This window comes from Thalassophryne amazonica, chromosome 15 (genome assembly GCF_902500255.1).
Source record: "Thalassophryne amazonica chromosome 15, fThaAma1.1, whole genome shotgun sequence".
Taxonomy (NCBI): domain Eukaryota; kingdom Metazoa; phylum Chordata; class Actinopteri; order Batrachoidiformes; family Batrachoididae; genus Thalassophryne; species Thalassophryne amazonica.
The window spans coordinates 71,931,221-71,956,306 of NC_047117.1; the positions used below are offsets into that span (position 1 = coordinate 71,931,221).

General features: G+C 39.8%; 1 protein-coding gene across 5 annotated transcripts in view; it reads left to right on the top strand.

The window, feature by feature from the left end:
- tbc1d1 (TBC1 (tre-2/USP6, BUB2, cdc16) domain family, member 1) overlaps positions 1-25,086 on the top strand; it is a 103,857-nt gene that overhangs the window by 29,378 nt on the left and 49,393 nt on the right. For all 5 annotated transcript variants that reach the window (XR_004565417.1, XM_034189185.1, XM_034189183.1 and 2 more), the window contains 6 exons: positions 12,645-13,247; positions 14,964-15,053; positions 15,146-15,250; positions 16,981-17,113; positions 23,223-23,314; positions 24,334-24,450. Coding sequence is in view for 4 of the 5 variants with exons in the window: in XM_034189185.1 (XP_034045076.1) it covers positions 12,645-13,247; positions 14,964-15,053; positions 15,146-15,250; positions 16,981-17,113; positions 23,223-23,314; positions 24,334-24,450 (1,140 nt within the window). In the remaining variant the exon portion in view is untranslated. The remainder of the gene's footprint in view (positions 1-12,644; positions 13,248-14,963; positions 15,054-15,145; positions 15,251-16,980; positions 17,114-23,222; positions 23,315-24,333; positions 24,451-25,086) is intronic.

Sequence of the window (25,086 nt, forward strand, 5' to 3'; positions counted from 1 at the left end):
ATTTGGTTATTGGGGACATAATTTACCTTTGTCCAGGAGGTGGGTTTCCCACTTGTTTTCATGCCTTTCTGTTTCTGATAGACAGCTTACACTGAAACCAGTAAACCAGTCTTTATGATTCTTTGTTCTTGTGCCGTCATCCATTGTGAGCAGGAGACGCCTTACGCTCAGTGAGAAAATCATTATAAAACAAAAAATAAAAAAATAATTATTACTGTTCTGATCAGGTCTGGGGTTAGGTGGATGGGTCTATGACACGTGGAAACGTTGCGAAATGATGGTGCTTCACGAGATTTCCTAGGAGAATATGGCGCTGAAGAAAACGACACCTCATGTTTGGAAACGGGCAAATTTTGATAAATTTAAGCAAAATTACCTGAGGAAACACCCTAAATATGAACATCGCATGGTCAATCAATCAATCAATCAATTTTTTTTTTTATATAGCGCCAAATCACAACAAACAGTTGCCCCAAGGCGCTTTATATTGTAAGGCAAGGCCATTCAATAATTATGTAAAACCCCAACGGTCAAAACGACCCCCTGTGAGCAAGCACTTGGCTACAGTGGGAAGGTAAAACTGTATCTGAATGAGTCATTTCATTAACACCTTTAGAACTGTTGTTCATATGCCACGTTTTCACTTATGGAGCAGGAGCCAAGTCTCCAGGTCTCCCTTCTACGGTCTGGTTATACAGATATGCCTTCTTTTACAGCCACATTTAGCAAAATGATTTGCAACGTGTAGTATTTGGTTATTGGGGACATAATTTACCTTTGTCCAGGAGGTGGGTTTCCCACTTGTTTTCATGCCTTTCTGTTTCTGATAGACAGCTTACACTGAAACCAGTAAACCAGTCTTTATGATTCTTTGTTCTTGTGCCGTCATCCATTGTGAGCAGGAGACGCCTTACGCTCAGTGAGAAAATCATTATAAAACAAAAAATAAAAAAATAATTATTACTGTTCCGATCAGGTCTGGGGTTAGGTGGATGGGTCCATGACACGTGGAAACGTTGCGAAATGATGGTGCTTCACGAGATTTCCTAGGAGAATATGGCGCTGAAGAAAACGACACCTCATGTTTGGAAACGGGCAAATTTTGATAAATTTAAGCAAAATTACCTGAGGAAACACCCTAAATATGAACATTGCATGGTCAATCAATCAATCAATCAATTTTTTTTTATATAGCGCCAAATCACAACAAACAGTTGCCCCAAGGCGCTTTATATTGTAAGGCAAGGCCATTCAATAATTATGTAAAACCCCAACGGTCAAAACGACCCCCTGTGAGCAAGCACTTGGCTACAGTGGGAAGGAAAAACTCCCTTTTAACAGGAAGAAACCTCCAGCAGAACCAGGCTCAGGGAGGGGCAGTGTTCTGCTGGGACTGGTTGGGGCTGAGGGAGAGAATCAGGAAAAAGACATGCTGTGGAGGGGAGCAGAGATCGATCACTAAAGAGAAAGAAACAGTGCATCATGGGAACCCCCCAGCAGTCTACGTCTATAGCAGCATAACTAAGGGATGGTTCAGGGTCACCTGATCCAGCCCTAACTATAAGCTTTAGCAAAAAGGAAAGTTTTAAGCCTAATCTTAAAAGTAGAGAGGGTGTCTGTCTCCCTGATCTGAATTGGGAGCTGGTTCCACAGGAGAGGAGCCTGAAAGCTGAAGGCTCTGCCTCCCATTCTACTCTTACAAACCCTAGGAACTACAAGTAAGCCTGCAGTCTGAGAGCGAAGCGCTCTATTGGGGTGATATGGTACTACGAGGTCCCTAAGATAAGATGGGACCTGATTATTCAAAACCTTATAAGTAAGAAGAAGAATTTTAAATTCTATTCTAGAATTAACAGGAAGCCAATGAAGAGAGGCCAATATGGGTGAGATATGCTCTCTCCTTCTAGTCCCCGTCAGTACTCTAGCTGCAGCATTTTGAATTAACTGAAGGCTTTTTAGGGAACTTTTAGGACAGCCTGATAATAATGAATTACAGTAGTCCAGCCTAGAGGAAATAAATGCATGAATTAGTTTTTCAGCATCACTCTGAGACAAGACCTTTCTGATTTTAGAGATATTGCGTAAATGCAAAAAAGCAGCCCTACATATTTGTTTAATATGCGCTTTGAATGACATATCCTGATCAAAAATGACTCCAAGATTTCTCACAGTATTACTAGAGGTCAGGGTAATGCCATCCAGAGTAAGGATCTGGTTAGACACCATGTTTCTAAGATTTGTGGGGCCAAGTACAATAACTTCAGTTTTATCTGAGTTTAAAAGCAGGAAATTAGAGGTCATCCATGTCTTTATGTCTGTAAGACAATCCTGCAGTTTAGCTAATTGGTGTGTGTCCTCTGGCTTCATGGATAGATAAAGCTGGGTATCATCTGCGTAACAATGAAAATTTAAGCAATACCGTCTAATAATACTGCCTAAGGGAAGCATGTATAAAGTTAATAAAATTGGTCCTAGCACAGAACCTTGTGGAACTCCATAATTAACTTTAGTCTGTGAAGAAGATTCCCCATTTACATGAACAAATTGTAATCTATTAGACAAATATGATTCAAACCACCGCAGCGCTGTGCCTTTAATACCTATGGCATGCTCTAATCTCTGTAATAAAATTTTATGGTCAACAGTATCAAAAGCAGCACTGAGGTCTAACAGAACAAGCACAGAGATGAGTCCACTGTCCGAGGCCATAAGAAGATCATTTGTAACCTTCACTAATGCTGTTTCTGTACTATGATGAATTCTAAAACCTGACTGAAACTCTTCAAATAGACCATTCCTCTGCAGATGATCAGTTAGCTGTTTTACAACTACCCTTTCAAGAATTTTTGAGAGAAAAGGAAGGTTGGAGATTGGCCTATAATTAGCTAAGATAGCTGGGTCAAGTGATGGCTTTTTAAGTAATGGTTTAATTACTGCCACCTTAAAAGCCTGTGGTACATAGCCAACTAACAAAGATAGATTGATCATATTTAAGATCGAAGCATTAAATAATGGTAGGGCTTCCTTGAGCAGCCTGGTAGGAATGGGGTCTAATAAACATGTTGATGGTTTGGATGAAGTAACTAATGAAAATAACTCAGACAGAACAATCGGAGAGAAAGAGTCTAACCAAATACCGGCATCACTGAAAGCAGCCAAAGATAACGATACGTCTTTGGGATGGTTATGAGTAATTTTTTCTCTAATAGTTAAAATTTTGTTAGCAAAGAAAGTCATGAAGTCATTACTAGTTAAAGTTAACGGAATACTCAGCTCAATAGAGCTCTGACTCTTTGTCAGCCTGTCTACAGTGCTGAAAAGAAACCTGGGGTTGTTCTTATTTTCTTCAATTAGTGATGAGTAGAAAGATGTCCTAGCTTTACGGAGGGCTTTTTTATAGAGCAACAGACTCTTTTTCCAGGCTAAGTGAAGATCTTCACTGGTGGTACTGAAATCACAGCATGATGGTGTAGCGGCATTATTCCACTGCCTAGGAAGAGCCTTGCTTCATACTACTCGGCACTCCAATTGTTGGTACTTTGTGGGGCTGCCACAACCGCATTGAGGATGGCTAAGCTAAATTAAGGTTAACTATAATGTTTTGTAAAATGTATAGGAGTTTAAAAAAGTTTAATTATATTTAACGAGGTAAGCCTGCACACCTTTACTCTGAACAGATGTTTTTGGCACTTTCATTCTGTGTTTCTTTTGAGAATCCTGAGGTACCACTGGCCTGACTGTGTGTCAAATAGTTAATTAGGGAGACTCTGGTAAAGAGTATCGCTTGCATTCTGAGGCAACATCAGCTATGACATTTTGACCATTTCTCTGGTCACAATCCAGTATGTAGAGATACCTCATTGTTGAGAACCCCAGCACCTTAAGAAGTCCAAGTAGACATCTACATTTCGCTTGGCTGTGGTAGACACAGGGCTCGAAATAGTACGTGCATGTGCTAGTTTGTGCACATATTATTCGAGCGGTGCACGTAATTTTATACTCCACTAGCACTTGTGCAAAACATTATCCAAGTTTTATCAACTCCAGCACCAGTAGAATGAACCAATAAAGGAATAAATAAGGAAAAAACAATTTCCAGTGTGTTGTCTTCGTCTTCCCTGCGTTTTGACTCTCGCACACGGAGCGAGTTGCTGTAACGATTCGTTTGATCTTCTATGGCTTCCATCAGAGAGAGTGCATTTTTACATGTCATCTGTTTCAGGGATTTAACATAGTTATGTTAGTTATGTTGCATTTGTTTTTTAAAACCTGTGAAAATGGGCTTTACTTTCTTACATTTACATGTATGTACAGTATATAATATTTCGCTAACAGTAAGGTATTGTTCAGCACAATTCTTGTTTCAATGTCTCTTAAAGAGATACCAAAAACAATATCATTTCAGAAGCAACTCGAAGTGGGCCCGGTGTGAAAGGTACTAAAGTGACTTTTGGTTGTGCAAGGAACTTCTTTTTTTTTTTTGGTGCAAGTAATTTTTTTGTTACTAGCACCAGTGCAAGTAGGTTTAAAAAATGTATTTCGACCCCTGGTAGATAAATAGATGTCTTCCTGGGTGGTTGCCATCCAGTACTGTGGTGGATGTGGAGATGTGCGGGACTGCCACATGCTCCTAGACCTGACTTGACCTTGCCAGTTTTCCTGTTTCCCAAGTTCCTGAGTCTGATGTACTTTAAATAAAATTATTTACACAGTTTAATTGGACAGGCATTGTCCACAGGACTGTGATTTTTTTTTTTTTTTTTTTTTTTTTAAGAGAGTTGCAGTCAGCAGAGTTGCTGGAAGCTTTGGAATTTGACCAGTGTTAAATAATTAAACAAATTGTCAAAAATTGACTGTCATGCTTGGATTATGAATGATGTTTTATTCCATACACTCTGCAGTCGTTGGTCTCACATGCTTTTCCTCCCTCTTTTTTTTTAATGCGACTTTCCTCCTCCTGTCATGTGACACATTCTTAGATTGGACACTATGGGAAAACAAGCTGTAAACCTCTGGCTCTGTGTAACTGACGGCTTCTTGGTCTGTAGGCTGTCTGTATTGTCTTCTCAGCAGTCTGTCTGCTGCTTTGTTGTTTTGAGGGCTGTTTGTCAGCTTCACTGATTTGAAACTGCTGGCTAAGGCTAAGCGTAAATTTGGTAAGATTGTAATTCACGTCGGCAGTAATGACACCCGGTTACGCCAATCGGAGGTCACTAAAATTAACATTAAATTGGTGTGTAACTTTGCAAAAACAATGTCGGACTCTGTAGTTTTCTCTGGGCCCCTCCCCAATCAGACCGGGAGTGACATGTTTAGCCGCATGTTCTCCTTGAATTGCTGGCTGTCTGAGTGGTGTCCAAAAAATGAGGTGGGCTTCATAGCTAATTGGCAAAGCTTCTGGGGAAAACCTGGTCTTGTTAGGAGAGACGGCATCCATCCCACTTTGGATGGAGCAGCTCTCATTTCTAGAAATCTGGCCAATTTTCTTAAATCCTCCAAACCGTGACTATCCAGGGTTGGGACCAGGAAGCAGAGTTGTAGTCTTACACACCTCTCTGCAGCTTCTCTCCCCCTGCCATCCCCTCATTACCCCATCCCCGTAGAGACGGTGCCTGCTCCCAGACTACCAATAACCAGCAAAAATCTATTTAAGCATAAAAATTCAAAAAGAAAAAATAATATAGCACCTTCAACTGCACCACAGACTAAAACAGTTAAATGTGGTCTATTAAACATTAGGTCTCTCTCTTCTAAGTCCCTGTTGGTAAATGATATAATAATTGATCAACATATTGATTTATTCTGCCTTACAGAAACCTGGTTACAGCAGGATGAATATGTTAGTTTAAATGAGTTAACACCCCCGAGTCACACTAACTGTCAGAATGCTCGTAGCACGGGCCGGGGCGGAGGATTAGCAGCAATCTTCCATTCCAGCTTATTAATTAATCAAAAACCCAGACAGAGCTTTAATTCATTTGAAAGCTTGACTCTTAGTCTTGTCCATCCAAATTGGAAGTCCCAAAAACCAGTTTTATTTGTTATTATCTATCGTCCACCTGGTCGTTACTGTGAGTTTCTCTGTGAATTTTCAGACCTTTTGTCTGACTTAGTGCTTAGCTCAGATAAGATAATTATAGTGGGCGATTTTAACATCCACACAGATGCTGAGAATGACAGCCTCAACACTGCATTTAATCTATTATTAGACTCTATTGGCTTTGCTCAAAAAGTAAATGAGTCCACCCACCACTTTAATCATATCTTAGATCTTGTTCTAACTTATGGTATGGAAATAGAAGACTTAACAGTATTCCCTGAAAACTCCCTTCTGTCTGATAATTTCTTAATAACATTTACATTTACTCTGATGGACTACCCAGCAGTGGGGAATAAGTTTCATTACACTAGAAGTCTTTCAGAATGCGCTGTAACTAGGTTTAAGGATATGATTCCTTCTTTATGTTCTCTAATGCCATATACCAACACAGTGCAGAGTAGCTACCTAAACTCTGTAAGTGAGATAGAGTATCTCGTCAATAGTTTTACATCCTCATTGAAGACAACTTTGGATGCTGTAGCTCCTCTAAAAAAAGAGAGCTTTAAATCAGAAGTGCCTGACTCCGTGGTATAACTCACAGACTCGTAGCTTAAAGCAGATAACCCGTAAGTTGGAGAGGAAATGGCGTCTCACTAATTTAGAAGATCTTCACTTAGCCTGGAAAAAGAGTCTGTTGCTCTATAAAAAAGCCCTCCGTAAAGCTAGGACATCTTTCTACTCATCACTAATTGAAGAAAATAAGAACAACCCCAGGTTTCTTTTCAGCACTGTAGCCAGGCTGACAAAGAGTCAGAGCTCTATTGAGCTGAGTATTCCATTAACTTTAACTAGTAATGACTTCATGACTTTCTTTGCTAACAAAATTTTAACTATTAGAGAAAAAATTACTCAGAACCATCCCAAAGACGTATCGTTATCTTTGGCTGCTTTCAGTGATGCCAGTATTTGGTTAGACTCTTTCTCTCCGATTGTTCTGTTATTTTCATTAGTTACTTCATCCAAACCATCAACATGTTTATTAGACCCCATTCCTACCAGGCTGCTCAAGGAAGCCCTACCATTATTTAATGCTTCGATCTTAAATATGATCAATCTATCTTTGTTAGTTGGCTATGTACCACTGGCTTTTAAGGTGGCAGTAATTAAACCATTACTTAAAAAGCCATCACTTGACCCAGCTATCTTAGCTAATTATAGGCCAATCTCCAACCTTCCTTTTCTCTCAAAAATTCTTGAAAGGGTAGTTGTAAAACAGCTAACTGATCATCTGCAGAGGAATGGTCTATTTGAAGAGTTTCAGTCAGGTTTTAGAATTCATCATAGTACAGAAACAGCATTAGTGAAGGTTACAAATGATCTTCTTATGGCCTCGGACAGTGGACTCATCTCTGTGCTTGTTCTGTTAGACCTCAGTGCTGCTTTTGATACTGTTGACCATAAAATTTTATTACAGAGATTAGAGCATGCCATAGGTATTAAAGGCACAGCGCTGCGGTGGTTTGAATCATATTTGTCTAATAGATTACAATTTGTTCATGTAAATGGGGAATCTTCTTCACAGACTAAAGTTAATTATGGAGTTCCACAAGGTTCTGTGCTAGGACCAATTTTATTCAGTTTATACCTGCTTCCCTTAGGCAGTATTATTAGACGGTATTGCTTAAATTTTCATTGTTACGCAGATGATACCCAGCTTTATCTATCCATGAAGCCAGAGGACACACACCAATTAGCTAAACTGCAGGATTGTCTTACAGACATAAAGACATGGATGACCTCTAATTTCCTGCTTTTAAACTCAGATAAAACTGAAGTTATTGTACTTGGCCCCACAAATCTTAGAAACATGGTGTCTAACCAGATCCTTACTCTGGATGGCATTACCCTGACCTCTAGTAATACTGTGAGAAATCTTGGAGTCATTTTTGATCAGGATATGTCATTCAAAGCGCATATTAAACAAATATGTAGGACTGCTTTTTTGCATTTACGCAATATCTCTAAAATCAGAAAGGTCTTGTCTCAGAGTGATGCTGAAAAACTAATTCATGCATTTATTTCCTCTAGGCTGGACTATTGTAATTCATTATTATCAGGTTGTCCTAAAAGTTCCCTAAAAAGCCTTCAGTTAATTCAAAATGCTGCAGCTAGAGTACTGACGGGGACTAGAAGGAGAGAGCATATCTCACCCATATTGGCCTCTCTTCATTGGCTTCCTGTTAATTCTAGAATAGAATTTAAAATTCTTCTTCTTACTTATAAGGTTTTGAATAATCAGGTCCCATCTTATCTTAGGGACCTCGTAGTACCATATCACCCCAATAGAGCGCTTCGCTCTCAGACTGCAGGCTTACTTGTAGTTCCTAGGGTTTGTAAGAGTAGAATGGGAGGCAGAGCCTTCAGCTTTCAGGCTCCTCTCCTGTGGAACCAGCTCCCAATTCAGATCAGGGAGACAGACACCCTCTCTACTTTTAAGATTAGGCTTAAAACTTTCCTTTTTGCTAAAGCTTATAGTTAGGGCTGGATCAGGTGACCCTGAACCATCCCTTAGTTATGCTGCTATAGACATAGACTGCTGGGGGGTTCCCATGATGCACTGTTTCTTTCTCTTTTTGCTCTGTATGCACCACTCTGCATTTAATCATTAGTGATCGATCTCTGCTCCCCTCCACAGCATGTCTTTTTCCTGGTTCTCTCCCTCAGCCCCAACCAGTCCCAGCAGAAGACTGCCCCTCCCTGAGCCTGGTTCTGCTGGAGGTTTCTTCCTGTTAAAAGGAGTTTTTCCTTCCCACTGTAGCCAAGTGCTTGCTCACAGGTGGTCGTTTTGACCGTTGGGGTTTTACATAATTATTGTATGGCCTTGCCTTACAATATAAAGCGCCTTGGGGCAACTGTTTGTTGTGATTTGGCGCTATATAAAAAAAATTGATTGATTGATTGATTAGTACACTTGGTCTGTAGTCTGATGTGGTCTATTAGTCTGGTTTTCACACCGACTCAGCAGAGCACTTTGATAACGAGCTCCAGCGCTGAGTTTGTGTTGGCACATTTGAATGAGCTCATTTGTGGCTCCTTAATTCAGATAGTCACTTCATCTGTCATCGTCATTGACATCATCTTCTTCATTGTTACCTTTAGAGCTATTTGTTGCTCTAAGCGCTCATTTTCTACCTTTTTTGCTGAGCACTTTCTGTAACTGATGCTTGTTAGCCGTTGTGTGATTCCTGAACTTTGAACATCGTTGAACTCCAGCTACACTTGACAACCCACGAGACTCAGCCACATGACTAAGGCAAGTGCAGAAGTGGGACTTTTACCACTTACTTTACCAGCAGCTCAAATGGGATTTTCTTCTGACATCGGTTTTATTTGATCAGCAATAAATGGGTTAAATAATTCAGGTAGTATAATGGTTTTACAGAATGTCTTCAAGTTGATTTTGTTTATTATGTACTGTTAAAACTACAGTAGATTTTATTTTTGACCATAAACGTGATACTTGTCATAAATTGTCCTCTAGAGATTTGGTAAGAGAATTTGATTATTTTTCACAAACTATGCCTATGCAGAAATCAGAGTTGTGGGCATGTTAGGAATGAAGATGGCACTATTCAGTTATTTTAAGATGCCAAAGCTTCACAAAGAGCAACACTGAAATATTATATTGTTTACGAGTCTGACCTGCAGGTTCTCTTACTAAAACTCTTATGTAACTTCCTTCTTTTTAAGGTCAGGACTACAGTAGAGCTATTTACTTCTGGTTTGGTGCTTTTTAACCCTTATGCTTTGAGCGGTTGTGTCTGAGGGTTACAACTGCTTTTCTGTTTGAGACCAACCTGATACGAACAATTCGCTCATTGAGATACTGGATCCAGGCTCTTCTTATTGGTACAGCAGACATAATAGCATGGAAAGAAACAAATAATTTTGTTCCTTTTCCTTTCCCCTGATACCATCCATTACACAACTCCAAACAAAAGATTTTATCACCATGTCTAAAAAGGGGCAGATTGTTATATGACAGTGGTGCTGAACAAAAGTTGAAGGTTGTCACTGACTCAATTTCTTTTCTGTGTTTACACAGAAACTGATGTCCACTGTAAAGCTTTATAAAAGGAATGCCTTCAAAATTCAATGTGAGAAAGCACACTGAGTACATGCATAAGCCAAAGCTGCTCCAGTCTCTAAATTATTCATATTAAATAGCAGAAAATACTCAGTGTTTAGACATAATTATTTTCTTTGTATCAATAGCTACAAAGATACACATAGTAGTAGTCAATAATCATGTGATACGTGGGTGAAATTTGTTTTAATAAATGTAGTGCTTTGAGAAAATAAAATAATTTAAACATTTATATCTTACAGTGTTTAAAAAGTCTTTTAAACAGTATATTGTTTGGATGTGCAACAAAGTTCTTGGTCCTTGGTACAGGTTTTTCTAAACCCTGGAACAGGGGCACTGCACCTCAGAATGCCTCATTTTCACTAGGGGTCGACAGATAAGGATTTTAAAGTGCTGATACTGATTACCAACAAGATTTGGAGGCTAATGCTGATATTTCAAGCACGTATTTGCCTGCAGTAAAATGTGTCAGAAAGGTGCCTGATTTATGCTTCTGCAGCTCTGTATCTCTGTGCTATATGTTTATACGTATGTATGTTTGGCCTGGTTAGCTTGGTTTCAGTTTGCAATTTAGTGTTTGGACTAAAGAACTTTTGTATGACATACTTGCATCCTGTCATCATGTATGTCGGCTGCGATCTGAATTTGTTCAGTCCAAATTTTAGTCCTGCAGTCCGGACCATGGTCCAAGGTGGCTTCCATAATTGCCACAAGTATTTTGGTTAAGGACCAAACAAGGTGGCACCCTCTGTTACTTCTAAGCCGTTAAACTGAACTTGATAACTAATCAGGCTTTGCATTTGTAGTAACGTCTTGAAAAGGGAAAATTAATATAATTTCCATTACAGTGCTAAATAAGAGAATTTAGCTGATGTGTTTTTCACATCCAGCTTATGATTCACGCAGAACAAAGCATTAAGTATGCTGCTGTGAGACGCTTACTGGGGTACTTTGAGAAAGAGCAAAACATGGCACATTTTATGCCTGGGCAAGATCCAACAGGATTTGGCTAGACGTGCAGCTTTTCTGGCAGCATAGGAAGTTCACATGGATGACATCACTGATACGAGTCAGCCGCTGCTTCTGCTTAGCTGTGAGTCTACTTCCTGCTATTTGTCCTTTGGTGTGCTGCCAGTGTAGTGTAACAAGCTGGACCCATGTTTGTAAAAGAATGTGTCTTAATATGCAGAAGTTATTGTCCTATGCTTGTTGTGATTCATAATAATGTTTTATATGGTGTATCATTAACACGTTTAATGTTAGCACATTGGCATTAACGTGCTTTGCCTGTGCTTTTGGCTTCAACTTGGTGTAAATATTTTTAAGACGTTTGGCTACTTCCTCTCTTGCTGCTGCTGTGATTAGACATGTAGAGTGTTTTTGTCTTAATTTGCCTCAATGACGGACACTTATGAATGTGTACCAAGCTGTCTCTCTATCTGTTTTTAACTGGCTACATTTAAACGCACAAATGTAAGCGCTTTGAGCTTCTGATGCAGTCCATTTACCATTTGCATTCATGGCTGTGCATGTGCACCAACAGCCTCTCTTATCACAGTTGTTTTTCTTCTGCAGCTCCTTTTGAAATGAACAGTTGTGACTTTAAAAACGATTTAATTGTGACACAAAATCACACTTAAACTTTGCAATTAATCCACGGCTCCCATGAGTTCTGAACCATGGGGGCGGACGTCCATCAGCACAATGACGCTGATATCATAACATGATGGCACAGTGCAATTATTCCATTGCCTAGGCAGAGCCCTGAACAGGTACACATGGAAAACATGCAGAGCAGGTGATGTCTTGGAGCAGGGTTAGTAACACCAGATCAGTACAAAAAGTTTTGCAGATGTTGTATTTCACAGATACCACCTGCTACATGGTTCATGAGTGTTGGGTGAATTATGAAAAATTATGATCAGTTGTGGTTGAACTTACATGTAGTTTGTCTGCCACCTGCTGAGTACTGCTCACATCATGTGTACGCTCTTCCCACTGACGCCTGCCTTTATATTGGCTTACAAGTTAAGCAACCACAGGGACGTACATGACGCTATGTAGGTAGTTATGGGAAAAAAATAATATAATGGAAAAGTAAAACTGGAATTGATGGCAAACTTGAAACGCTGTTTGAAACCTTTGCACAACCTGTTTCAGAATATTGTTACGGTGTCTGCATCAAAAAGAAAACATCATGTACTCTGCTAAATGGGGAACTGCTTTAAAGCATAGGTTTCAAAATATTCCACTTAATTTGCTCTGTTTGGTGTTAAAATATAATGAAACACAAGTGAAAGAAAAGCTACAGTTGGTGCATAGATTCTGCATTCATTATACAAAAGTAGCTTGTTTTACCTTCATTCAGTTTTCATAAACTTGCCATAACTGTGCTGTAGTTATTTACAGAATTTTTTTATGACATTGATTACATGTTCTTCTCAATTCCCTCTCCAGGTTTCTGAGATCATCAGTACAATGAGGCAGGCAGGCAAAAGTTCTGCACGCAGTCATGACATCACAGCTGTTACCACCAAAGCTTCCACAGGTTCTGGAGGCAGTGATTCTTCTGAAACGTGCCTAAATGGTTCATTTTTACCCTCAACCACAGCCTCCGCAGCACCAAATTCTGCTGTGTCTCTGACAGACTTCGCTAAGAAATTCGAAGTGCTTTTTTGTGGCCGTGTCAGCGTTGCTCACAGGAAAGCCCCTCCCGCCCTGATTGACGAGTGCATCGAGAGGTTTGGTCAGTCACATGGCTCATGGACACACGATAAAGAAAAAAATGGCGGGGGATTGGTAGGCAGACGCAAGCGGGCTTTGGCCTTCCAGTCTAATGGTGTGGGCAGTGGTACCTTTGCAAATGGTGCTGCAGGAAGCCCTACGATGGGAAAGCATCCCTTCCGGTTCAGACAAAACTCCAGCTGTCCCTCTTTTGAAGCCCTCGATGAAAATGGACTCTCCCCAGAGATGTCTCACACTAACACTGCTGAACCACCTGCCTCCTCTAATGGGGTACAACCCACAAACCTGCGGGAGAACCGGACCATGCTTTTTATGGTACTATATATACACACACACACACACAGTAACATTGGATGATGTTGATACTTTTTTTCATGTTCATTCTGAGACTATGTGTAATTATAAATAAATTATTATTTATTTAATATATACTATACTGGAGTCATATTATAATATGACTCCAGTATAGTATACAGGACTGTGCAATCATTTTGGAGACAGTTAACCAGCCTAAAACATTTGTGAAATAATGAAAAGTTATATTTTTAACTATATATAATTAAGTAAAACCGATATTGCTTGTTAAAAATATGTTCTTATATGTGGTGTCCTGCAATTTAAAGGTCCTGCAAGTGATTTAGTATTAGTAGATGTCATGCTCAATCACCAGCATCCTATACCAAAACATCTGCTTCCCTTCAGCCACTACTCTCTCCACTCCTGCATATTGAGGAGAAAGAATGCCAGTTCCGAGTCAGATTGGAGCACTTGACCAGCTCGATGGGGCCTTCATCTAGGGAAAAAACTAGGCTTTTGTTGATTTTACACAGGTGCCAGATCTCAGTCTATAGATGGATTTCTGTCAAATTTTGATTACTTATTTTGAGATATATATATATATATATATATATATATATATATATATATATATATTGCACTGGGATATCAATTACACAACTGCAAATTTTAAAGAAGACAATACTTATACAGCTGAGGGTGTTTTAGCATTGCGTTAAATTTCAGTTTTCATTTTGAAAAATGGATGCCATGAGTTGACACGTTGTTCCTGATGGCCCAATATCCAGCTTTATTTGGAATATTGTTTGTTCTGTGTGTACCAATTTCTTTGCTTTATCACAAAATGCACAACTGTTATGGATTTTTAGCTAAGCTGCACCACTATGTAGAAATTCTGATCTGTGAGGCATGCAAAGTCAGCGCGGAGCTTAGCAGTATCTCTGTATAATATAAATATATGATAGTAGATGTAAGATTTTTGTCAAAGCATAGTTTAAACTTTCTAAATTTTCACCATCATAAAACCTGTTTTACTTCTGATATTGTATTGTAATTGCATAGCTCTTCACGTTCAATTTTAAGTTTAAGTGAATTTGGTAAATGGTGCCTTTCTTTTTGGCTAAATTTATGACATTGATGAATTGTTTGCAAAAACACATTTGTTTTTGTAACGGTCATTACACCCTGATTGACATTATAATTTTGACTTTACTGACGTTTGTATTCTCAGTGGCAAATGGTCAACACTGGCACAGGAATGAGCTAATCCTTGTGGCTTGATGGCCTCATTTCTTTATTCAGACTTAACAATATTAAATCCATTTCTTCCACAAGAAAGTTCAAATCTGATGAGGAGAATAATTTTTGACACAGTAAGATGGTAAAAGGGAACTTCAAATTATTCACAGAGGTTTGGGATTTACCAGACATGACCTCACTTGGTTATTATAAACCACTGATTTTCCCTCTTGAGGTTTCAGAATGATGGCGACTCATGTGCTAATGATAGTGGAAGTCCCCTTAAGCGGAACTACCCTGACCTTCCACGGGCATTTAGCAAGTAGGATCTAGAGATATAAACTCCAAAGACTTAACCGGGCTATCCATACATCATGCATTATCAAGGCTGTCATGCACTTAGCAGTGAAAATAAGGAGTCTGGTGGTAATAGCTGGTACTTGCAGTCGGACACACACCGCACAGAGTCCAACTATTGGCCACTTTCTATTTTAGGTGGGTGTGTCTCAGATCTTCTTGGTAAGCCCAGACACTAAGAAAGTTGCCATGGAGAAGAATTTTCGAGAAATCTCCTTCTGCTCCCAGGTATGAAGCACCCATTCAGCCCCCATTTGTCGGTACTCTGTGTGTGATTTTTAAAGCTTTCCTAAGTTTCAAAGTGTCTCACCTGTTTCCAGGGTATTCATCACGTGGACCACTTTGGCTTCATTTGCAGGGAGACAGTGGAAGGAGGAAACAGTCACTTTGTTTGCTATGTGTTTCAATGCACAGATGAATCACTGGTAAGAGACAGAAGAGCAAAAATCTTCCTCACAAAGGCTGTAATTTACTCCAAGCGTACAGCTGCATCTCACTTGTTTTTGATTGTTGACGCAGTATTGTTCAAAATTCTTTTGCGCTGCAGTCTTCCTGTATACAGGGTTTCTGTTGTTAACTTCATTAGTATGTCACAGCAAGACCAAATCTGAAATGAATTTGGTTTAAGATAAATCGTAGTCATACAAGGTATGCAGGGATGAGATTTTTCCGTGGATCCGCTGATTTCCGCGGGTTTGACAGTCCGGGGGGTCGATTTTGTGAAACGTCCAAATCCGTTGAGAAAATTTTAGGGGGGGGGGGGGTAAGAATGCAAAAAAAAATTAATGCCAGGAGTACCTTTGTTTAATAAAATTGTCATCTATTCAGAACACTGAGTGGTCTTTGTTTGTTATCGCTGACACAGCAAGTTCGATCAGTCCGTCAGTCAGCCGAACGCGGAAGTAACGCTGTGCTGATCAGTGACTAGTATGAAGTATCATGTAACTGTGTAGTCTTTTAACTTCCAATATTCGGTAGTTTTCCTTCCAACAATTCATAAAAACCGAGATGGTATCGAAGCGCAGTCGAAGCTATTACTTACGCACGTTTTCATTGGTTATTACAAAGCTTATGACCAATCAGGTCATAAGCTTTATAACCAAAAGGTTATGTATGCGTTTCTCCCGCCCTTTCCTTTCTCCCACCCTTACATGTATGTTTGTTGACAAGTGTGCCATGCTGAAAGTGGAGAATGCTAAAAATCAAGTAAGTCTAGTTATGAAAAAATATTTTGGTCACAAAAATACACATGTACAGTAGATGGTCTTAGTAAGAGTTTACAGTTTGAGTTATAGATATGAACACCTGGCATTTATAGTAGTTTTTAATATCATTTTAGTGCAATTTACATGTTTTAAAACAGCAAAAATGCTTTGGCTTCAGGGAGACTGGCCAGGGCTCCGCCTGCGGCCCCTGGACCCTGGCTTATTTTGCTCTGAAAATTGAATTTGCCAATCTCATCCCTGGGTATGGGTTTTTAGTTTTTAATCCCAATTACTTTGTAATGAATTGATTGAAATTTTTCGTTGAAAGTTTTATTTCGGACATAAAACACAAATGGAGAAGAATTAATAAGAAACATGTATAGCAATCATAACCATCTTTTCATTAGTGTATCATTACGTGCAACAATGACTCACTGTGTTGTCAAGACCTTAGAATGAGCTCTGCATATCTATGTGGGAGTGAGCCTTTTCATGGAGGCCGCCATGCTGATACAGCAGCTCAAAGGGAACTTAGTTGTTACGGCAGCAAAATGGAAGACAAAAAAAAAGAGGGATCACTGTGTCGCTAAAGTTCTTTTTGGGTGCAGCCATTTTCTGACCCAAATAGTGTACCTTTCTTCTTTTTCTTAGTGTTTTTTTTTTCCCTTCTTCTGCAGCAGAATACTACAGCAGCAGCCAGACAAAGCTATTATCCCTCAACGGTAGCAGAAATTCACTACATTCATCAGCATTTGCTGCTCTGTGAGATACAGGCTTAGTTTTTGCCAACTTTGTTGGCAAATCCAAAAATCGCAGCATTTGTCAACATTCTCTGCGCTGTGAGATATTAGCCTTAAATAAGTGTTGTTGGATGGGAAAACCACCAATAAAGTGACATTAGTTGGCAATATGATGAATGGATGCTATTTTCCTGTTCATGTCCCTTGTAGGTGGATGAGATCATGTTGACGCTGAAACAGGCGTTCTCTGTGGCAGCCCTGCAGCAGAGTGCAAAGACACATGCTCAGCAGTGTGACAGCTGCCCCATGCAAGAGTTCCACAGACTGTGTGAGAGGATAGAAGGTAGGAAAGTGTGGCAGGTGTCCTCCAGTTGTACGAATGTAATTTCTCTTAATTTTTCAGGAAGCAAGTATTACAAATTGTAGGACTTCAACTCTTTCACATAGTTTCCCAGTTTTAGCATCTAAGAGTATACAGCTGAACGTGAGTAAATTGGAGTTTTAAAAAAAATTGTCTTGGGAATCAACCATTCATCACATGTAATAAGTAGGGAACTGTTACAACAATTGTATACGGCTGAATTTAGCCGGCTGTATACAACTGCTCCAATAATCATTGATTTAGAGCAGCTTTGATTCTGGTAGTCTCTCACTCAAGCAAGCTTCTGTGATGGATATTATTTTTTTATAGAGATTTGACAGCGCCGTGATCATCTAATTACTAGTTTTTGTTTTTTTTATCTAACCAGCGCTCAGCTGACTTCAGAATAATGTTAAAAGGTCCTGCTGTGGTCCACAACAGTGCAGTCAGACCTTTCAGTAGATGGTGTAAACGTGTCAAAATCTGACGTACTGCACTCATTTTGGCTAGTAAAAAAATTGTCTGATTTTAGTGAGAGGACTTCACCTCCTAGTGTGGCAGTGTGCACTGCCTCTTCGTTCATGAAACGCTCTCTCTCACTATTGGCACTGTTAAACACACCCCAATAACTCCTGTTTCACACCAGAATCAGCACTGATGAAGTCACCGTGTCATTAAAAAAAAACATAAAAAACTGCAATTCTTCATGTGGACTGATCGTGCAGTAGATAGGCAAAATAATTGTGCATTTTGTGATAAAAGCGTGAAATTTGGTATACATATAGCCATAGGTATTCCAAATAAAACTGTATATTGGGCCATCATGAATTTTTCAATATGTCATCCATGGCAGCCACTTTTCAAAATGAAAATTGAAAAATGCTCCAGTCTGTTGAAAAATATACCCTAGGTTTTGTCTGATCATAATGACTCTAAAAAAGGTATAGTTTGGGCTATCTATGACTGAATTTTATGGAGTAAAAACAGCAAAAATGGTGACAAAGCTCAGTTTCAGTTTATACAGGGGTCAAAAGTTAAAGTTGATCCAATTTTGGTAAAAGAGTGATGATGTTTTTACGCTTTAACTCCTTAACATTCAGTGCTACACAGTCCAAGGTATGCCTTTTTAGAATCATTATGATTAGGCTAATAATGTGGTATACGAGGTCTGTCAATAAAGTATAGGTCCTTTTTATTTTTTTCAAAAACTATATGGATTTCATTCATATGTTTTTACGTCAGACATGCTTGAACCCTCGTGCGCATGCGTGAGTTTTTCCACGCCTGTCGGTGACGTCATTCGCCTTTGAGCACTCCTTGTGGGAAGAGTCGTCCAGCCCCTCGTCGGAATTCCTTTGTCTGAGAAGTTGCTGAGAGACTGGCGCTTTGTTTGATCAAAATTTTGTCTAAACCTGTGAGACACATCGAAGTGGACACGGTTCGAAAAATTAAGCTGGTTTTCGGTGAAAATTTTAACAGCTGATGAGAGATTTTGAGGTGATACTGTCGCTTTAAGGACTTCCCACGGTGCGAGACGTCGCACAGCGCTCCCAGGCGCCGTCGTCAGCCTGTTTCAAGCTGAAAACCTCCACATTTCAGGCTCTATTGATCCAGGACGTCGTGAGAGAACAGAGAAGTTTCAGAAGAAGTCGGTTTCAGCATTTTATCCGGATATTCCACTGTTAAAGGAGATTTTTTTTTAATGAAAGACGTGCGGGCGGATTGCAGTGTCGGCTCGCAGCCGCCGCGACGCTCCGCCACAGGAAAAACACCTCTGTTGGAAGCCTTAAGGACAAGTTGGAACATGTCCAGCTGTTAAACAATTTCTCATATACTCACTCCACTGAAAGCCATCAAAAGCCGCCTGGATTTTACAAATGGTTATCAACACGGAGGTGTTTTTCCTGTGCCGCCGCACCGCGCCGGCTGCGTCCCGATGCGCGGACCTGTCCGCACGTCTTTCATTAAAAAAATCTCCTTTAACACTGGAATATCCAGATAAAATGCTGAAAACGACTTCTTTTGAAACTTCTCTTTTCTCTCACGACGTCCTGGATCAATAGAGCCTGAAATGTGGAGGTTTTCAGCTTGAAACAGGCTGACGACGGCGCCTGGGAGCGCTGCGCGACGTCTCGCACCGTGGGAAGTCCTTAAAGCGACAGTATCACCTCAAAATCTCTCATCAGCTGTTAAAAGTTTCACCGAAAACCAGCTTAATTTTTCGAACCGTATCAACTTCGATGTGTCTAACAGGTTTAGAAAAAATTTTGATCAAACAAAGCGCCAGTCTCTCAGCAACTTCTCAGACAAAGGAATTCCGACGAGGGGCTGGATGACTCCTCCCACAAGGAGTGCTCACAGGCGAATGACGTCACCGACAGGCGTGGAAAAACTCACGCATGCGCACGAGGGCTCAAGCATGTCTGACGTAAAAACATGAATGAAATCCATATAGTTTTTGAAAAAAATAAAAAGGACCTATACTTTATTGACAGCCCTCGTATGTCTTAACACGATTGGAGCATTTTTCAGTTTTCATTTGGACAAGTGGTCACGATGGCAACCATGATGAAAATTCACAATGGCTCAATATTCAGATTGTGTGTGTGTAATATGTGTGGCTACATCTGTGCCTTTTATGTGATCGTGGCTCACAACTGGGCGTGCAGGGGCCCTGAAGCTATAGGGTTTTATACCTCTTAAAATGTTATTGGCAAGCCCTATTTTAACCAATTTTGAGTGTTTATAGATAGATTAAAAGCAAGAATAACAGTTTAAAAATGAGATTTATGTTGTAATATTTGTTTCTGTCAAAGTTTTTAAAATAAATAGCGTTGAAAAGTTAAAAACACAATGATATTTGATGGGCATATAGCATTTGCTCTCCTTCTTTTTTCCTTCAGTGAAACAGGCAGAGTTTTTCTGTCATGACAGTTTTTTTCCAACATATTTGAGTGGGATTGCATTACTTTAAAACAACAACAAAAAACCCCCCAATATAACCACTAATTGTCTTGTTTGAACAAGAGCTGAACGAGGCTCTCTCCCCCGCTCACCCTCCCCTCTCTCTCGTGCGCACTCTGTCCTGCTCCTTCTCCTCCCTGTCCTCCTCGCGCTCACTGTCAGTGCAATTTTCCTCCAAGCTTTTTGGAAACAGGAGCTTTTAAATTGTACAATAAACTGTAACCTTTTGGAATGTATCAGCATCTACGGCTACTGACACTCTGGATTATAATGAAACATTTTAATGAAGTTCTCCCCCCCCCCCCCCCCCTTTAAGTCACAGCAGATGGAGACCCACAGTGTCTCTCTCTGCTCTGATCTGCTTTCAGCGCTGAAAGCAGATGACTCCTGATCTCTGCTGTTTGTGGCTGAGATACAAAGAAAATGAGAAATAAATTTCTTATTTCTTTAATTATTTGTTTGAAATTGCAAAATAAAACAAAAGTACGACACTATAGGCTTGAAATACAATTGGTACATTTTTCAGCAGCATTTCACTTTATTTTTTGGAAAAATCCCTGGTGGGCACGGCAGGAAATTTGAACCCAAGAGCTGTGTGGAAATTTGCAGTGTTGGGCGGTACAGTCCGGCGCCGCCCACCGTAGCTAGAACTCTGTTCTGTGCCAAATTTGGTGCTTTTATCACTAAATGTGAAAATTCTTATGAAAAAAATAATTATGCTGCCCCACCGACTGATGTTTGTGGAACAGTAAGTCTGCTGTTCTGCAGTGCATGAAATGAGGGTTACTAACTGGCGCCCTGTGGGCCTCATTAAACCCAGTCTCCTTTGTGTGGACATGTTTACCAGGGTATCTGGACTTAAACCTTGAAGAAACCGTGGGCACGCATACACCCTGAGATCTGTTAGTGATGACTAGAGCTATTTTGACAATAAATATACACACTAAATTTTTTTGATACCCAAATATATTGTTTGCACCAATGTGATTATAGGGCAGTGCAGTCTTGTTTGAGCCCCTGCGTGATATCGTGGGATTGGACCACTTCAGACGACAGCCTGCCATTTTGCAGTACAAACACAGTATTGCTTCACATGGGAAAATGGTGTACTGTTTTGTTTTCGGCTGCAATCACCAAAGCAGTCGCGAAAAGTGCTTTTTTTTTTTTTTTTTTTTTTTTTTTCGGTTCCAAGTAGAGAAGGGAAGACTAGGCAAATGGGAGAGGTCTTGTCGCTAAGTGCTAGCCTACACAGCTAGCCAGAGTAGTTGTGTTCTTTCGCCTGCACAACCACCTCAACATGTTTGAGTTCCAGGTGATTTCAACACATATCCGCTTTTCACCCCATCGTCACTTTTTCTTTTCATTTTCACTTTGTTTGCCGTGTAATTTGCCCAAAAACTCAGAGAAAGTGCTGTGTTTCTGGTGGGTACATATACGAGGACTGTGTCCCTGGATGCATCATATGCGTCATATTTTAAACCTTTAGCGCCCAGTTGGTATGGTTACTGAAACTGCACGAGTCATCCTCGTCTTTTTGTGTTCTTTAATATGAAAATTACGTGTGTTGTTCTATGAAAAGTGCTGTTTTTTGTTTGTTTGTTTTTAACCACAAATACAGGACTGTGGCAGGATTACATAAATAATGAGCACATCACTTAACATTAGTTTTTGTGTTCGAGTGCTCACATTCTTCTGTGCAACATACCTTGCAGTTTTTTTTGTTCGGGTGGGGGCATAGAGTTTAGTGCAGAAGGCCAGTGCAGGGTTAAAAATACAGCTGCTCCCACTTAAATTATAAATTCAGTGGTGTTCAAAATTCCAAAATACAGTGGTCCCTCGCTATAACGCAGTTCACCTTTCGCGACCTCGCTGTTTCGCAGATTTTTTTTTTAGTCCAATTTTGCATACTTTTTTTTTTTACAGTGCATTGTGTTCCGCGGCCTCATCAAGCAGCCGGTTGCGACACCGTGAAGGGAGAGCACGCGCATTGTGTTCTGCATGTCTGTTTATAAGAATCTTCTCGCCCAGAAGAAAAAACAGCGCCAACAACTACCCATAACTTTGTTCTACACTCGGAAAAAGACACCTGCAGCGAGGTGTGAGTCAGTGGAAAAAGACGTGACAGCGCAGCGGCGCCAGGACGAAGAGGCGCGATCAGAGGAACTGTGAAATACTGGTCAGTCACTATTAATAATTTCTTACGTGTCCAACCTCGTACATTGATCGTTAAAATTAAATTTGTTAGTTCTAAAAGCCATCATAATTATTTATAGGAAAACGTTCTGTTTTTATTTCTCAAACAAATGTTTGGGCCTGAAAACAGGTTGGTCTTATTTTTCTACTCAGGTTTGAACTTTGAGAGTGTTTACACACGAGAGAAAAGTGAGAAAATGTTCATGCCTGATTGAGAAAAGTGTATAAAGTGTGTAGTGAGGGGTTTTACAGCCTTAAAACGTCTATAATAATTGTAAAAAATAACGCTGGCCACTTCGTGGATTTCGCCTATCGCGGGCTATTTTTAAAACGTAACTCCCGCAATAAACAAGGGACCACTGTATCTTGAAATGCCAAGGCCTTTCACTTCCCATTAATGTTCATGATTGATTAACCTAACCTTCAGGTGCCATATGTGTCATTTAGACTCTGTTGATTTCAGAAAATCCCAAATAAATTATAAGCACCACCACCTAACCCTAACCACCTTTTTTCCATTCTTTTAAAGAGGTATGTTGTACAAACAATTTACTACTAAAAAAGAACAATTCAAATAAATAATTGAAAGCTCAAGTGCATGACATACACATTCACAGTGAGGCCTTTTGTTTCTGCATTATGTATGGAAATGGGGTATGCATGGTGGCCTGGACATTAGAGAGGAGGGCTTTTAGCCAAAGGATCAGATGGGGGGGGGGGGGGGGGGGGTGTTAAATAAAATCGCTAACTGCATTTTAATACAGCATTTTATTTTGGCATCTATGTGTTAAGGTGAGGCGTTATTATAAAGTGCTTTGATCATCTGATCAAAAAACACCATAGAAGTGCAGCCCATTTACATCGATTTCTGAACTATTTTACTTTAGAAATGAGACTTTCTATCCTGCATTAAATCTAGTTGGATCACTTTCAGGTCTACAACCGTATAAAACCAAGCTGGAGCTTCAGAGACACTTGGCCTCTCTGGACAACCACAAGCAAGCTGCAGTCTTTGAAAACACTAAGGTAAATGTGTTTAATGTGCACTTTGTGTACACACTGCAGAACACACTGAGTGCTGCGGAATCTCAGCTGGTTTGTGTGGGATTTTGGTAATTCTGACCTCTTTAACGCCTTGTGTTTGCCCAACCTCACATCTTGCTTCTCCTGCTGAACTTGGTTTTGCTGTCTAGTCAGCTTTTCAATCAGTTTGTTTGTGGTAGTAATGTTGAAGAAAGCACATCTCATTAACTGTTGTAAATCCATTAACATTGGCCTTTGCTTCTACTGACATCTGCTGGTGAAATGTCTGAAGTAGTTACGACTGATAGGCTGTTCTCACTCACAGCTTGTGGTTTGAAACCTTGCCCTTTTCTTGGAAAACCTTAGAGAGTCCAGGAGGTGCCTTGATGAACTGGGATATTCTGCCGTTATGCCATGGTCTTGTTTTAACCAACATTTTGAAGATGTTGGAAAATTCCTTTTTTCTTTTAACTTGCGTTGTAATTCCTTGAATTTCCATAGAGCTCATAGCGTTATACCAATCCAGGGAAGTTTTCTGGAAAGGCCGCTTTTGTGCTAAAGTTAGACTATGGGCATGCACTGGAGTCTACAGTTATTCTCTGTTAGTTTTTGCACTTATCGCACAGTCCACATCTTGTGTGTTAAGTCATCAAACTGTGCTCACTCATAATCGTTCTTGGGCAGCTGTGATATTCATACTTGGACTTTTGACAGTTGTAGACTGTGACTGTTATAGTTAAACGTAATAGGTTGCAGTGTAAACCTTCTCGCACCTTAACTCACACATGCACTAAATTGAGACACTTTGATTGTATGTATATGCCTTCGTATTATTTTATGTATTAACATTTTACATTGCTGGGGTACACAAAAGTCTGCCACTTGTTAACATTTTCAGTGTTTCCATTCACTACTATCTACTGGTCTGTTATGTTACTGATCTACTGTGCTTTAGACCAGATTTAATACAACTTAAATTGCTATTTGATACCTAGATATCTATATGTTTGTACTTTTTCCAGAGGGCTCATCCTAACAGTGAACAGGATGAGAATGAATTGGTGATGGCCTGCTTGAGAACTCTGTATGAGGAGAAACAGAGACTGCATCAGCACACACAGCCTGCATACAGCAAACAGGTGACTTTTCCACATACCCATTTGTGCACATGCACATTTTTGTGAACTGCTCATTTGAAATGGCGCCTACTCTGGCCCCTGCTGTTGGCTTGCTGCATGTCAAATTTCAAATGACAAATCTATTCTTCCGTAGTTACATAATCATATTATTATGGTTGTAAGTCATGAGTAAAAAAAATATTTTTACTTGAGCTGCACAGTTTATGAAAAAGCTGCACAGCAATTATTGTGGGAAATGGTGTGGTTTACATTACGGTTAATGTAATAATAATTTTATTACCCTTTTAGGAAAGCTTAATGATCAAACACATTGCAAAGTGTATTTTAACGCGCAAATTGCAACTCAAAGCATAAAACTATTTGGTGGTATTGATGCACGATATAGCAATTTTCAATTTGTACATTAGCTTAAAAAATTCTTGGATCTGAAATGGCGACTCCTGGACCTGTGTGTGTGTGTGTGGGGGGGGTGTCTCTACTACTAATCTAATGTAAAATGAAAGCATTTTGTGGGTATGTCTGTGACATTTTATACCCATCTGAAAGAAGTTGTGTTTATGTATAGCAGGAAAATTTCTGTGCACATACTGATAGAATTGTGGTACTTTGATGTGTTGTTTAACATGAAATCTCAAA